Source organism: Grammomys surdaster, unplaced genomic scaffold (genome assembly GCF_004785775.1).
Source record: "Grammomys surdaster isolate TR1022 unplaced genomic scaffold, NIH_TR_1.0 190, whole genome shotgun sequence".
NCBI classification, from domain to species: Eukaryota; Metazoa; Chordata; class Mammalia; order Rodentia; family Muridae; genus Grammomys; species Grammomys surdaster.
In genome coordinates this window covers 4,209,348-4,226,293 of record NW_021604635.1, presented here as the reverse complement: position 1 = coordinate 4,226,293, position 16,946 = coordinate 4,209,348, and the positions used below count along the sequence as shown (strand labels likewise).

General features: G+C 38.5%; 1 protein-coding gene across 1 annotated transcript in view; it reads left to right on the top strand.

The window, feature by feature from the left end:
- The window catches only part of Rev3l (REV3 like, DNA directed polymerase zeta catalytic subunit), a 148,728-nt gene that overhangs the window by 36,195 nt on the left and 95,587 nt on the right, over nucleotides 1-16,946 (top strand). Inside the window, exons 2-3 of the mRNA XM_028768990.1 lie at nucleotides 5,375-5,564; nucleotides 13,681-13,755. Of these exons, the coding sequence (XP_028624823.1) occupies nucleotides 5,375-5,564; nucleotides 13,681-13,755 (265 nt within the window). The remainder of the gene's footprint in view (nucleotides 1-5,374; nucleotides 5,565-13,680; nucleotides 13,756-16,946) is intronic.

The window sequence follows — 16,946 nt, the reverse complement described above, 5'->3', positions numbered from 1 at the left end:
TGCTGGTGGCTTTGTTCTGTCCCTCCATGACTTGTGTGCTGGTGGCTTTGTCTCTGTACCTCCATGACTTGTGTGCTGGTGGCTTTGTCTCTGTTTTTCTCTTTTATTTCCCTTGCTGTTTTCTAGTCAGGCAGTTTTTTGTTTTCTTTGTGGTAATGATACTTCCCCATCTTAAAACAGCGCTATTTGGATTAGCTCCTATGCAGCTTTATTGTATAATCTTGGTCCATTCTCTTCTTTCTTTGTGCTGTTGCCATTATACAAAGTACATCTTTCTACCTTAAACCCCTTAGTATGATTTTATAGTTATGCCTTTATGTTCTTATCTTTTAAATGACAGAACAGTTATAGTCAAATGTATTTCTGCGCGTGTGTGTGTGTGTATGTGTGTGTGTGGCTTTAGTTCTTTGAAATATTAGTATCTGGCCTTGAAGCTTTTGTCCAGTAAGTTCTGTGGCTAGCATACATCAAGTACTCTCTGAAGTGCTTTTTTACTCCCTTCTATAAAACCATACTGTTCTGTCGTTTGTAGTATTTTCTTTGAAAACTAGACATTTTCAAGATGTCTAGCAGTTTTTTGTTTTGTTATTTTTTTAAGATTTATTTATTTTTATGTATATGACTACACTTCAGACACACCAGAAGAGGGCACCATCGGATCCCATTACAGATGGTTGTGAGCTACAGTGTGGTTGCTGGGAATTGAACTCAGGACCTCTGGAAGAGCAGTCAGTAATCTTAACTGCTGAGCCATCTCTCCAGCTCTGGTAGCAGTTTTTAAAAGTCAGATTTTCCACACCTTCAGTGTTTGTATTGCTGTTTTTATCTCTTTAGTAATTTTGCTGTCTAATAGTTGTAGTCCCCGTTCTCAGATCTCTACACAGCTAGCCTACGGCAGTTAGTGATTGACTAGCTATTTTTTTTTAAAAGGTGTTGAGGTTTTCTCTAAGCTTTTAAAAAATGTTTTTACTTGTTTGAGAATTTCATGCAATATACTTCGTTCATATTATTTCCCCTTCTCCAGCTCCTCTCAGGTCACTCCCTCTTCCCTACATACAGACCCAACCTTCTGTTCTTTCTTTCAAAATTACTACAACAAACCCACAAAATCCATGGAGTTGGATCTGTATTGACCACTTACTCCAGAGTCTGAGGCTTGCCTCGGACTGTGGGTCATATACCCGATGTCATTGCATTAAAGAAAACTGATTGTCCCTCCCCCAGCCAGCAACTATCAATTGTAGATAACTTTTTGGCTAGGAGTGGAACTTTTAGCTCACTTTCCGTCCTCCTAGCTTTGTCCCAGCTTTTATGAAAAAAAATAAGAAAAAAAATTAAAATTTGTTGAGATATTAGGTTTTCTTTTGAATAAAATTCTTATCACAAAATAAGTATACAAGGTGATGGATATATTAATTAGCCTTATTTAATCATCTTACAATATATACATATCAAAACACACTATAAAATTATTCTTTTTTATTATAAACTATATCCTAATAAAATTTCTGGAGACAAGGAAATAAATGTTTTCTTACATCCACATGTCACCTAGAAATAGCCAATATCCTAAATCTCAAGAATTCAAAACCATTTATTAGATTAAAATACTTTAATTTTTATTAATTTTGCAAAAATATTCTTAAAAGAATGCTCTCTCATCACATCTTTTACTGTAGTGTAGTGGATAGGTTTCTGGAATGAAGGCAAGGTTCTTCACTAGACTGCAACTTTCCGTGGTACCTGTTGTCCAACTGTACACATCTTAGAATGCTCTCTCTCAGCCTAATCCTGGCTAGTGAAGTTGAATAGTTTATTTCTAATAAGATGCTGCAGCTGTGTCATCCCGTGCACTTATATGAGGTAGTGCTGTCATAAGGCAGTAGATGTGGTCCTACCTTGTAAAGATAAAAACAGTGCCACTATGGAATTACAGAGTTTTCAGTAAAAACTGCTGCTATAAAGCAGTTGGTGTGCATATTCATTTTGTAAAAGTCTCTCACTTTTGAGCTTCTTGTTTTAGTTCTCATTTTCTTTCTGTGATACCCATTCTATATTAGGGTTGTTAGTATTATGGCAGGAATTCATGTGCAGTTGTTTTTGCGGGAGCATACTGATGCCATCAGTATGAATGAATGGAGTGACGAATTCAGAGCAGGAAATTAAATAAACGGGAATCCTTAGCAGACTCACATGCCTATCTCCTCCTGTATCACAGTCGCTGTTTTCTTGGATTACTTTTTCTTCACGTACATTCAGGCTTTAACTTCATGTTTTCCCCTTGATCAATTATTCTATTTTGTTGAGCATTCTTTCATTTTGCAAGTATTTAGTAAACACATTGCATGTATTTGTACATGAGTCCTGAAATTGCTGTGTTCTTCAAACAAATTCCTTTTGGGTTCCAAAGAATTTGTCATCAAATGAGTTAAAGAAACACAATTTTAATACAAATCAGGAACTGAGAAGTTAAAAATTAAGGAAGCCAACATTTGCTTTTTAGAAATTGAGCATTTAATTAATGTTGAGTAATAAGACGGTTGGTTTCAGATTTGTCAGTCTGCCTTCAAGTGTAGCTTCAGTTACTAAAAAGCCATATGCTTAGACCAGCAGGTTGCAAGCTGTGAGTGTCAACCCTTTTGAGGGCTGGCTGCATATCAGATATTACATTACAATTCATAACAGTAGCAAAATTACAGTTGTGAAGTCGCAATGAAATAATTTTAAGGTTGGGGTCACAAGATGAGGGAACTGTGTTAAAGGCTCTCAGCATTAGAAGGTTGAGAACCGCTGCAGAGTTACCAGTGTTGTTCCTAGGTTTTAGAAAGAAATCGATGTAAAACATCCAGCCTGGTACTTTCTATGTAGTTTCTACCTTTTCTCTAAGTCATATCTTCCCAGATTTTTGTAATTCCAAAGCTTATGAATAGAAAAGTAGTTTTCCTGACTCCTACTAAGCAGACAATGTAAAAAGTGTACTATAGAATTGTTTTAAAAGCCATTTTTAAAGATACCTTATTAATGGGAATCAAATTTGTAATTGTTTCTCTTAAGCATTTTAGCCAAAATTCCATTAATATACATTGTCCATAAAAAATATTTTCTGAAGTCCTTACAGTGCCTGCGGGATGTTAGTAGTGCTTCTCTAAGTCACTGGTCTTGAATTTACTTGCCAACTTCAAGGAAAACGTCTGTCTCTCTGAATTCTTCAACCTCTAGTTCAGTATATTTGCTGTCAGTTCAGTTGTGGCTTGTATCTCAGGGTAGTGTTTAAAACTTCTATTTATGAGATAGTTAGAAAGCATGTCATCTGTAGATGATAGCTTTTCTTAAGACACTCATCATTATTACTAGAATTTTCTTTATTTGAATAATTTTTTTAAAGATTTGTTTATTTACTTAATGTATGAGTACACTGTAGCTGTCCTCAGACACACCAGAAGAGGGCATCAGATCCCATTTCAGATGGTTGTGAGCCACCATGTGGTTGCTGGGAATTGAACTCAGGACCTCTGGAAGAGCAGTCAGTGCTCTTAATTGCTGAGCCATCTCTCCAGCCCTATTTGAAGAATTTTAAACTATAATTTTAGGAAATAACTTTGTTTAGAACTCAATTTTTTACACAATTTGCTTTTAATTTAAAATGGTTTTTCATTCCTCTGAAATTATGTTTCATAAGTGTTGGTCTAAATAGAAACTAAATTCCCAGTGCAGTGACAACACAGTTTCTACATTTTCAAGACTAGGATGATTGGTAGTTCAGATAGAGTATTTCTGCCCAAAGCCCGTGATCCAGGACTCGACGCACACACATGCACTCCTAGGTAGCAAGTTTGGTTCCAGCACTAAAGTAATAATTAGAATATTGTGGCCTAAGAGTTCTAGATCTTACTTATTATAAAACCGACCTTTCTAGTTTTGCTAGATGTGATCACTTTTAGATCTGCCATTTCTGTTTGTAACAGTACCTTAAAAATAAGGTGGGTGGACATGGTGGTGTGCACCTTTAGTCCCAGCACTCAGGAGGCAGAGACAGGTTGGGTCTCTTTGTTTCCAGGACAGAGCTACATAAAGAGACCCTGTCTCCAGGGTGGAGTCTATGTCAGGGAGACCAATGTTTTTATGACAAAACGTCCACACTGTTTTCTGTATGTTTTATATAAATCTAAGCCAGAAATGGAAAATAGTGATCAATAAAATAGCCACTTCTACCAAAAGAAACTGATCAGAGTGAGGGATACATAGGTAACAGGTAGAAAGAAACTTGGACAGTTTTCTGACAGAAATAGTACAAGGTAGTGAAGAGCAACATGAGAAACACGGATGTGTTCTTCATTGCTGCTGTTCTCCCTGTTGGAATCAGACGAGTGGCGTGTACCCAGGAGAGACTAAGGGCAGTGTTCTGAGGACAGGAGCCCTGCCAGGCTCAGGGAAGTAATGGTGCCTCTGCTTTTCATCTCTGTTGCTGTGGGTTTTGTTTTTGTGGCCTTTTCCCCCTTTCTTTTCCTGTTCTGAGACTTAGTTTTTCTTTATGTGTATACATGAGAGCCTGTATGGATTTACGTGCACCATATGTGTGCAGGAGCCTATGGAGGCCAGAAGAGGGTGGCTCCTGAGAACTAAACCCAGATCTTGCAAGAGCAGTAAGCGCGGAGCCATTTCTCCAGCCCCTCATTCCTTTCTCTATCGTGGCTGTGTCCAGGTAGTGTGCTAGTTAGTCAGTCTCCTTTTTGCATCTGTAAAATGTGCATTCTTGGGTTTTTATACTTTTGGGTCCCCCACCCCATCACATTGTTTCTCCTTATAGTTCCATTCCATCAAATAGGAATTTTAAGTATGCAGAAGTCCATTTCTATTACAGTCAACTGATCTATACCTTGGGTTTTTTTTCCTTTGTAATAGCAAAATTTTATCTTTACTTTTCTTCCTGTCCCCACTAGCAAGATTTCATACATAAGAACTCCTTTTTGCTATTTTTTTCTTCTAGAGCTATCTCAATTTTAGGGAAAGTTCTCAGTAGAAAACATTAATGCAAAGAGGTATTCACTGATTTCACTAAGTGCTGAGTGAGGTTTATAAGCTTTCTCAACGCTGATTCAGTGAGAGACATAACTAGTCAGACTGTAATAATAATAAAGGAGCTGCATGTCCTTATGTATGTGAAACTACAGACTTAAGTCATCTACGGTGCTAATGATTACAACATGCCAACAAGGGGTTTATTGTAAAACATGCTTAACACGGTGGCTATGGACTAGTTTTCTTCCACCCTCCATAAGCTATATCGCCAATAGAACATTAAGTGACTTGCATTCTGAATGTTATATTGTTGTATGTGTCTCAAGACTTAACTTTATAATGTGTTACGTTTTAGGTCAGAAGACATGTCTTCATCTACATGGCATCTTTCCTTACCTCTATGTGCCATACGATGGCTATGGACAGCAGCCAGAAAGCTATCTTTCTCAGATGGCATTCAGTATCGACAGAGCACTTAATGTGGCTTTAGGCAATCCATCTTCCACTGCTCAGCATGTGTTCAAAGTGTCATTAGTATCAGGAATGTAAGTATGAGAATATCTTTTAAATTTCACTTCTCTGTATTTCTTTTCTTATTTTAATTAGAAGAAAACACTCATGAAATATATTTTGTTCATATTTGTTTTACTGTCATAATGAGCTATGGTGAATTTCTTTTTGAAGTTTTACAGAGTAAATTTTTACAGGAATGAAAAATAAATGGCTACCAGTTGTTTTTATTTTAACCCCTTTTTTCTTTTTTTTTTTTCTTTTGCTTCCTAGCACTGTAGAGATTCATGTAATTCATTCTTACTTTATGAGACCTTTTTGTCTTGTTTATACTGTTGTAGGTCCTTGACAGGTTGCTCTGCTTCTTGTCACTGTATCAAAACACCTGAGACAATCAATTTATAAAGAGAAAATACTTGATTCGGGTCACATTTTATTAGGTTATGATCCATTGGTCCAGTCGCTTTGGCCTTGTGTTAAGAGAGTACATCATTACAGAAACATGTAGCTGAACAAAATCACTTGCCATAGGTCAAGAAACATAGGCTAGGAAAGGGAAGAGACCTGTTTCATGAATCCTTGTGAGAACATACTCCTAATGACTTAAAGACATGCCCCCATTATACCTTTTAAAGGTACCTTCTCAGTAATGCGTTTAACTTGTGGACCTTTGGAGGATATTCAGATCTTTCCTGTTTACTTGTATATTGCTAAATAAAACAGTTTCATAGAGGTCATATTCTAGTAATGAGAAAAGGGTAGTGACCAGTACATATTACATGAGATAGATTTATTTTTTGTCACATGGTAATTGGTATAGAAGGAAAGAAGCTGGAAAAGACTATAAGAAGGATATAAAAACCCGTACAGTTTTAAACTCAGTGCTCAGGAAGGGTCTCATTGACAAGATCAGTGCATTAACTACCAAATGATGTACGATGCAAAAGGATACAGTGGACGTGAGGGAGGAAGAGTCCAGGTGGCTGGGATGGGAGACGGGGAGAACGGCAGACAGAGTGGGCAGATGCGGATGAGAAGAGAATCATGTAGACCACTAGTTTTCAAGGTACAGTTCTCACACTAGTTTCTAGTATCTTCAGCATCAGCTCTGTAGGATTTTACAGTTGAGGCTGTGGTTCTCAGATCTCTTAGGGTCCAGGATTTTACCTGAGCAATGGCATGATGAAGTACAAGGCTTCTCATAGGCTCTGTTAGCCAGTCTCTGAGGACAAGAATACTAAGACAGTCTCTTATCTGAAGACTGACAATTCTACAATAGTTTTGCTCTGTTCTTTCTTTTGAACTGAACTACAGTGGAAGATGACTCCCAGCTTCTTCCTCCTTTGTCTTAGATCATTACAGAGTCTAAACCTGATGGCCATCCTAGCCTTTTGTTATCTCTGCTTACTTCCTTTCACATGGGCTCTCCTTAATACATTTCTTACATGGCATTTCTTTCTCAGACAGATTCAACTAGCAGGCCTGATAACTTGAATCCGACTCCGGATCTACTAAATAAGAAACTGTTGATTGGGGACTAGCAATCTGTATTTTAATAGGCCTTTCTATCAATTCTGATGCATACTCAAATTCGAGAATCACTGTAGGCAGCTATTCTATGGACTTTGAATTTTCTTCTGAGCTGTTGCATGATACTGAACAGCCAGGGTCTGACTTAAACTTACTAGGGTTGCTTTAGCAACTGTGTAGGTGAACAAGGATGTGGGAAGACATGGATAGAGGAGCAAGAAGCTCAGTATGGCTATTTTATCAGTCTAGGTAATAAAGTATAGTAGCTTGAACTACAGTAGTAGCAAGGAAGTTGTGGAAAATCATCAGCTTCTGGATGTATTTCGAGGGTTAAGTCAAGACTTGCTGTTCAGTTAGTTGGGAGTTGGGAGATGTGTCGAGAATGACCACAGGACTTTTTGTGTTGCTCAGAATTTTGAGTGTGTTGGTGCAGCACACTTGAGGAAAGCTCTGGAGCCCGTGCTTGGGTGTGTCAGGTTTATATGTGTACACTCAAAAGTACAGACCTTAAATTTGTCTACTTCTTACATCTTAATCTAGACTTGGCTTTGGATAGTATTTTTCAACTGAATTATTATTTTCCTATTTTCTGATTCCCAATGAGCAAAACCACACTTCTTATAATGTAATTGGATAGTTTAGAATTCTTTCCTAGTGTTATGGAACAACATTTAAACTTTGATCTGACCTCTATATACTGCCAGTTTACTGTTTCCATCCAAAACCACTGATGTGTGCATTCAGTTCCTATGGGTGCCAGACTGTTTCCCCTGGGTTATTTGTGCAAGCATGGCTACTGTCTAAATCGGATATAGTCGTGATCATCATGACTGTGTAGTCTATATGTTAGCTCAATTTTGTTTACTTTAGCATTTAACAGAACTTGAGTTATTTTAGTTTTTGTCCTTCACTAGCTAATAGTTCGGTTGAAGAAATAACCACATTTACTTGTTTATTAGTATACACCAGCACGTTTTCACAGTGCTGAGCACTGTATTAGTACACACCAGCACGTTTTCACAGTGCTGAGCACTGTATTAGTACACACCAGCACGTTTTCACAGTGCTGAGCACTGTATTAGGCAGAGAGACAGGCATAGGCTACAGATGTAGCTGTGGTGAGAACACAGATGCAGATGTTCAGACAGTGTTTGTTAGGGATATGTCATGTGGTCAGAGGCCGAGAAGCTACAGTAGTCAGTCTTTATGCTGAAACCCTCGTATAGCCAGTCCAGGTCTGAAAAGCCTCAGAACCAGAAGGTTGATGGTATTATTCTCAGCTCCAGGCTGAAGGCATGAGACCTTGCAAACTTGATACAAATCCTAGAAGCAGAATCAACATGTACAGAAACTGGAGGGCTTGAAGCTGTGGTCAGTAGGAGCAGGAGGATAATTGCATCTCAGTTGTAGGAAGAGGAGAGAAAATCCCTTTTGTCCATCTTTTTGTTCATGCTGAGATTTGGATGGCGCTCACCGGCATGTAGATGGATCTTTCTTATTCCCCAGCTTAGCAAGATAAAGTTATTCAGAGACTTTTTTTTTTTTGGCTAAAAAAATTAGAAGACAATGTATAGAATTTCTAAGCTATACTTTAGAGTAATATATATGAAAGCAGAATCACAGATTTCCAAATAAATTTTATTTAATAGTTAAATATTTATTCAGTATCTGAAATTAAGAGATTAACTGAAAAAAAAAAAGCCACTAAAGATTATTAACAAAACTAAGACAAAGCAAAGGTAATATGGACCACATAATGTAGGTTGTTTTCCTATTTATGTGTGTAAAGATAATCTGTCTCCTAAAAGCTGCATTTATGTATATGAAAAATATCATAATAGTAGGAAAAGATTGAAATTTACCATTAAGAAAATGAGATCCCTGCCGGGCGGTGGTGGCACACGCCTTTAATCCCAGCACTTGGGAGGCAGAGGCAGGAGGCAGAGGCAGGCGGATTTCAGAGTTCGAGGACAGCCTGGTCTACAGAGTGAGTTCCAGGACAGCCAGGACTACACAGAGAAACCCTGTCTTGAAAAACCAAAAAAGAAAAGAAAATGAGATGACATCTATATTAGTCAAGGCTTTCTAGGGAAACAGAGTTGATAGAATGAATCTGTATGCATATATAAAGGGGGGTTATTAAGAGTGGCTTATAGGCTGCGGTCCTCCTAGTCCAACAATAGCTATTTGTTATTTCCAAACAAAAAGTCCAAGAATCCATTAATTGTTCCACCCATGAAGCAGAATGTCTCAGCTGATCTTCAGTATACACTGAAATTCTGAAGAAGTAGGGTACAGAAATATCTCAGCAGCAGGATAAATGAACTTGCCAGTGAGACTGAAGGCAAGCAGGCAAAAAGCTTCTTCCTGCCATGTCCTTTCTATAGATTTAGGGTGGTCTTCCTACCTGAATGGTCCAATCAAAAAAGTTCCTTACAGACGTGTCCAACTGCTTGGGTTTGTAGTTAATTCCATGTGTAGTCAAGTTGACACTGGAGAAGAGCTATCTCAGCACCACACGTTTTATCCTTTTCTTCATGGAAACATTAGCAAATTATAGAAACAATATTGTTACACCTCACATTGAGCTCTGGCCTCTACAGGCATGTGTGTGCACACATACTATACGTGTGTATCCTGCACATGTGTGTACATTTGTGAACATATGTGCCACACACATACATAGGATGAAGTAGTAAGTATTATTTATAAAGTGATGGGAGTTGGATGATGGGATGCCTTGGTAGTTAAGAGCATTTGTTGCTCTTGCAGAGCACCAGATTTTTCTCCTAGCACTCAGAATGTGTGGCTAGCAACGTATAACTTCAGTTTCAGGACATCCAGTCTTACACTTTGTTCTGGCCTCATTGGGCACCAGGCAGATATGTAGCACACTCATATACACATATATCTTAACATAAAGGGTGAAAGATGGAGAGAGACAATCAGAGAATACAGTTCTGAGGGAGGTTAGTTAAGCTGAGATGTGTATCTATGAGAATGAAAGGAAGCTACGCAAAATCCAGGGACGGGCTCTCCAGGCTGAGAGAGCAAGCAAGGGAAATCATGAGGAGGGATCAAATTAGAGAGCCTAGCAAGGTGAGTGGCCGGGGGTCGGGGGTCAGGGGGAGAACAGTGAGTGATGATCAGGACTAAAGTAAGAGACAAGGATGGAAGTGTGCACATTTCAGATGTTGGGAGCTAGCAAAATAAACACTTTAACAGAAATTACTTGGTAACAATAATAGACATGACTCTGACCCAGAGTGTGAGTGACTTTTTAAAAACATTATTATTGTGTGAGTATGTACATGGTGTCTGTGTAGGTGTGGGTACTTGTGTGCTATGGTACATTCATGGAATTAGAGGACAGCTTCAGGTGTTGACTTCACCTTCTACCTTGTTTTGAGATAGGGTTTTTCTTTTCTTTCTGCTGTGTGTGTGTGTGTGTGTGTGTGTGTGTGTGTTTGTCTGCATATGCTGGCCCATGAGCTTCTAGGCATTCTCTTGTCTCTGCTTTCCTCTTTCTTGTAGGAACAGTGAGATTACACATACTTGTTATGCATCTGGTTTTTACATGCATTAATGGGATTTGAACTTAGGTCCGTGTACTTCTGAATGGCAAGCACTTTTACCCTTTGAGTCATTTCCTTAGCTCCTCACTGATGTATTGTTTTAATTACATCATCTTTGAAAAATCACAGTCAGTGTATCATAGGTATAAGAGTTTTATGTCCTCCTAAAATTACATGGAAACCTCAGCTTCTTAAGCTTTCATTGAACACTTCTTCTCTTAGTATAACCATCTGCGCCTCCCTTTCTCTTTTCAGTCTCATGTCCTGAGGTAACATAGTAGGGTTCTTAAGCCTCTAATCATGCATAGATACATTCACTCATTTATTGATTTATCTGTTTATTTATTTATTTTATTTTGGGGGCTGGTCAGAGGATAACTTGGGGGACTCCTACCACGTGGGTTCCAGGAAATAAGTGTCGGTCATTGTTGGTGGCAGACATCCTTAACCACGAACCCATCTTACTGTCCCCATTTCACACTCTTAATCTCCGATCTATTTAATTTTCACTGGATTCATTTAATATGTATAGATGTTAAAGACATCAGCTACTAAAATGTGTCATGTGTTGATACACATGCTTTTATAGGTACAACACATGTGAGTACATGTGATACATAATTTGCTTCTCCATTGTAAACTTGTGAAAGTGATGAACAAAGCTGACTAAGAAAGGTCATGTACGTGCTGTTAAAGGACACTGTCGGAGAGAAATGGCAGTAGTCTATTTGCTTCAGGGCCTCTTGGACTTTCCATCTAACCTGAAGAGAGGTGTCAGGGACTGCAGTTTTTGTTACTCTGTGGCTTCCAAAGTGGAAGGGATTGTCCCTTCTGGTGTCCCTCAGTTTTTGCCTTTGTTAAAAAAAAAGAGTTTTTGGACTAGGAAAATAATTCAGTGAATGAGAATGGTTGTTGTCCAAGCATGAGGGCTTGAGTTCAGATCTCCAGCATCCACTTAAAAGTCTTGGTGTGCATCTCTATATTATGCTTACAGCTCCTCTCTTAAGGTGCGAAGGCGGCAGGGGGAGGGGAGTTGCTGGGACTGGCTGTCAGACTGGCTCCAGGTCAGCAAGTGTCAGACTGGCTCCAGGTCAGCAAGTGTCTTAGGCAGTGTCCTGTTGCTGTAAAGAGACACGAGCCTCCCTGGGACTTCTGCTGTTATTCCAATGATGTCATACTTTTCTTATTTCAACTCTTTACTTTGTCTTTTGAGTTTTTAGAATTTTGACTATAATATTCTTTAGGAAGATACATTTTAAATGAAATGTTTTAGAAGTGCTTTGAGCTTTCTGGATGTGAATATCAATGTAATGTAGCCAGGTCTATTGTGAGCTCCTGACCCTTCTGCCTTTAACCTCAACAATTGCCTGGCCAGTCAGAGGAGTTTCACTCACGGGTTTTGTTGGCTAGATTTTCTAATGCCCTTTCCATTCTGTTCTGAAATCTCATGAAGTAAATGTTGACCTGCTTAATAGAATTCAGTAATCTGGGTAGATTATGGCAAAAGACTTTCTTCAGACCCAGAAATTCTTCTGTACGTTCACTTCTACTGTTGAAATTCTCAGTCAGCTAGATACCTAACTTCATTCATTATGTTTTTTATCTTCAAGATTTTTAATGAGTTCTTTTTGTATGATCTTAGTGAATTTCAATTAGGTCTTGAATTCTCTGTTTTTGAATTGTCTATTTTTCCTTACTATTGTACTAAGCTTTTCAGAAAATTCATCCTCTCAAATTTTTGGCAACTATTTCATATCCTTTTCTTTGTGCTCTTATAGCAATGACTGTGCTTTCTTAGAAGCCCCATATTACAGTTTTAGTTTTCATGCTGCTTTATGCTGGCATTCGTGCATCTGGTGGTCGACTAGTTCTTCATACCAGTTTGTTAGTAAGAGACTTACTATTGTTTTGATTGAATATACCATGCTGATCTGTGTTCCTCATGAGGGGTGTGTGTGTGTGTGTGTGTATTCATTCAACTTTTTCAGTTGTAATCAACACTAGCAGTATCTGTAAGTTTTTATAGCCAGTGGTTGTTTGGGAATTATATTGCCAGCCAGAAAGTAGTTTCCTTAGCTTGGACCCAGCTAGGTTGTGCTATGAGTAAGTTGTTCTAGGCCAACATAGGGATGGACCATTCTCTTGTTCCATCTGGATGTAACATGCCTGGTCCAAGATACTTGTCACTGTTTAAAGGCTACACAGAGATAAGTGGTACTGTCAGTGCCTGAGCTATATCAGTGACTTTGTTGGACCCCTGAAGGATGATGACCTTCCTAGAAACGTTTATCTAGCTATTTTCTAGAGTTAAGAATGGATGTGTGAGATCAAGCTTCTAAGAATAAGCTGTTCCATTACTTCTTGGACCCAGAAGAAATACTAGGTTTGTCTAGTTGATTCCCCAGGGTCCTCAAGCAGGCCAGGCCAAACTAAACGGGAAATGTTGTAGGGACCTCAGTAGACTGAACCAACACAATTGTAAAGCTCCTCTTCTGTGTCTAGAGGTATTGCTTGATAGGTTCATTGGTTACCTTTCTGTTGCTGTGATAAGACACCATGATGAAAGTAACTTACAAAAGAGTTTGGGGGCTGGGCTTCGTGTGGGCTTTTGAAACCTCAAAAAAAAAAAAAAAGCCCACCTGAAGTGACATAACTCCTCCAAACAGTTCCACCAAGTGAGGACCAGGTATTCAAATATATGAGCCTATGGGGGCTGTTTTGGCTCAAACCACCATAGTAAACAAGAATAACTTCTTTATAAGCACTGTGGTGATTACATGTAAGGTAGAAGTGGTTCACTGTCCCCTTTGGTCCCAAGTTTTGTCAAAGGGAAATTTTCAAAATCTTAAAAATGCTTTGGTGATTCTTCATAAATAAATCTCTAATGGGTTTAGTTGGAAGCTCTTGGGGTATTTAATGTGTTTCTGGTGATATAAAATGGAAGAAGACTGAGTTCGGCCAGCAGAGCCTTATTAGGACATTGAGTTGTATTATTTCATCTTTGAATTACAGAAATGTTTTAAAATATGTTTTTCTTATATTTCAGGCCTTTTTATGGTTATCATGAGAAGGAAAGACACTTTATGAAGATCTATCTTTACAATCCTGCAATGGTGAAAAGGTACAAAGATAAACAAAACCAAAATATGAATAGACATGACTTACATGTTATAATAATAAGAAGACACTAGAAGAAAGGCTTTGTAATTTATAACACCATTACAGTAAAGAATGTAAGATGTCTGTGTCTATGAGTAGAAAGAGCCACTGCTTAGGTTGTAATGAAGGATATTTCAAAGGTAGGTCATTTGTTTATAGCCCCTGCCTATTTTTCTGTTTTGTACATTGTGAGTTTGTCGACTTGTTTCGGAAGGAGAGATGATACCTGTCTGATACAGTATTAGTGGTCTGTTGACCAGTCCATATGTTCAAGACTCAAAACAAGATAATCTTAGAACTTCAAAATAAGGAGAATTTTGTGGAAGGAAGACTGCAGTGAGAACACTTTTTGTTGACTCCTTACTATCCGCTTCATATCTTGATTTTTGTTTTTTATTTTGCCCTTAATCAGTCTTCTGCATCTAGTATTCCAGATTCTAAAAATAAATTTGACAGCTGTGAGGCTAGGGGTCTGAGGGCAGCCAGATAATTCAGTGCAAAGCCACCTGCTGCAAAGAGACACCTGCACTTCATCCCCAGGATACACGCCTTGTAAGCAGTGCTGTAAGCAGTGCGCCAGCTCCTTCATTCAAACTGTCCTCTGGCCCCCATGGACGTACATGACAATAAGTAAATGCAATACAAAACTTCTTTTTAAGAGTAAATTGTCTGAGTTCAACGTCTAACACTTAGGCTTATTAGTTAAATGACTTTAAGGCAAGATACTTGCCCTTCTTCCTGTCAAGGTTTCCCATGTTCCATTCTAATGTCTGTACCACCTCCAGACTGATGACCTGCTCCTTGTCAGCAGTGCCTTTATCTGTCAGTTGGCCCCGTCTCTTTCCTTGTGCCATTTAAGTGTTAATACTGATCATTTTACTGGAACACTCACATACACACATTTACACATATAAACATACCCGTCTCTCACATACTCATTCTTCTTGAAAGACTTACCTCTCCATATCAAATGTCTTACCTCCCATCCATTCTCTACTCCTTATGATTTCTATCTAAACTAATCCACTGAAATTCTTGTTCACTAACTGTTGTTAAATTTGTTTTAGGTCTTTATTTTTTGAGCTTGTGGTACTACTTAGGAGACCGTCAAATAACTGCACATGCTGGTTTCTGAGACACTAGCCTCCTTTGGTTATCCGCATACTTGCTCGTTTGTCTTGGTGCTGCTGTGCATTGTCACTGTTTCTTCTTTACTATTGGTGATTGTTCCTTAGGGACTGGCTTTATGTCTTCATTTTCTCCCTTCCATATTTACATTATGTATACATTTTTATGCATGTGACCTTTAAGTTAGTATGAATAGTCTCATTTTTTCTCTTGAGTTCCCAATCAATACATGAAACCATTAACAGTAAATAGACTAGCCGTGTGGTTAAGCATGAGGACTCACAGAGAAGATTTGATGTGAATTTTAGCCTTTTCGTTTGTGTGTGTGTGTGTGAGTTTTAAAGAATACATCGTAGGCTGTGCATGTGAGCACGGGCACCTGCAGAGGCCAGTGTCATTTGGTGCTGCGAAGCTGGAGTTACAAGGAGGTAATTGTGAGCCACCCAGCATGGGTGCTAGGAACCGAACGTGGGTCCTCTGCAAAACTAATATGCCTTCTTAAGTACTGAGCCATCTCATGTCTCTGATTCTTAATATCATTTAAAATCTCTTGAAGATTCATCACTTTGTAAAGTGTTAGCATGGGCTTGTAGTAAGGTTTGTTTGAGGATAAGCATTTATAACACATAACCTATTCAGTCTGTAGAGCTCAAAAGTGTGTTAGCTACTTCTGCAGTATTTAAACATTATTATGATCTTTTCTGTTCATTTTTAGTGTGTAAACCTCTACCAGAATGTCCCACTATGCTAAAACTCAGTATACATAAAGCTGTTTGTTTTTATTTTTTTCTGAAAACAAAATGACAACTAAACAAAAACTACTTTTCTTTCATTCATTCCATTTTCTATAAACATATCACCACTAGTTGGCCTACACTCACTTCCTCCCTGCCTCACCATCCATCTCCAGTCAGTTCTTCAGGTGAGACCATGTCACCCTTACAGATCTCCTGACTCTGGCAGATTTTTGTTTTACAACCATCAATCTAGGTTTTCCATGATAGCCTCCTGATGTGATTGCTTTGTTTGCCTGCTACTTACTTCTCCAGCAGATTCTACTATTACTTCATATTTAAGTAGGCTGTCTGTAACCTGACTTGACATTGTAAGTAGGCTGTCTGTATTCTGACATCTGGCATTTGTCTTTCAGATTTTGACACTAGGCTACATACAGTATGACACTATGGCTTCCCTTCCAGAATATACTGCTTTCTAGTGACCTTTACTGTACCCTATTGTGTTCATATGAAACCCTCTTCCCTCTCTTCAGAGAATTGAACCTGTGGTTCATTTAACCTACTGCTTAGACTCCTCTTAGTGAAGGTTTTATGGGAACACCTCTGTACCTCAGTTCTTGACATAGTACTTTTTTTTTATGTGCATTGCTGCTGTTGCTTATGTTCCCTAATATGAAGGAAAAAAACATTTCAATGGTAACACAGTCTTGAGTGGTGGAACTATGAGTGGTGTTTCTTTGGGAAATTTTTAGTGGTGTTTATGAAGTTATTTCTGTATTTTTTTAATAGTAGAAAGCAGAAAAAGATTTATCCAATGTGGCCACATTGGGATGAGGGACAAAGACATCTAGCTAGGTACCCTCTCTCCTTATATACATACCAGTTTATTCTCAACATCCTGAAGTAAGAGTAAACTTTAGAAAGCAAATATATAGACATTTGAACAGTTTTGCTCAAGGTGTGGTGCCACCCACCATTGACTCACTGACTAGGCCTGAGTCTCATCCTTTGAATTGGTCTGACAAAATTGTTAGAACTCTGTGAATTCTTTTCTAGAGACAAGTATCCCATACAGTTGGTGCCTTTTTCTTCCCCCAGCATGAAATTTCTAGGGGACCCCCTCCCCACTTTGGGAATTCTTTATTTTAGTAGTTTGAGACTCACAAGTGTCTCTTTAAAATGTCTTCATTTGTCCAGAGCAGTTACAGTTCCTCATTTTCTGTTTAACACGTCTGAAACAGAATGCAAGTAGGAACCAAGGTTAGACCATGTTTAATTAGTGCCAGGT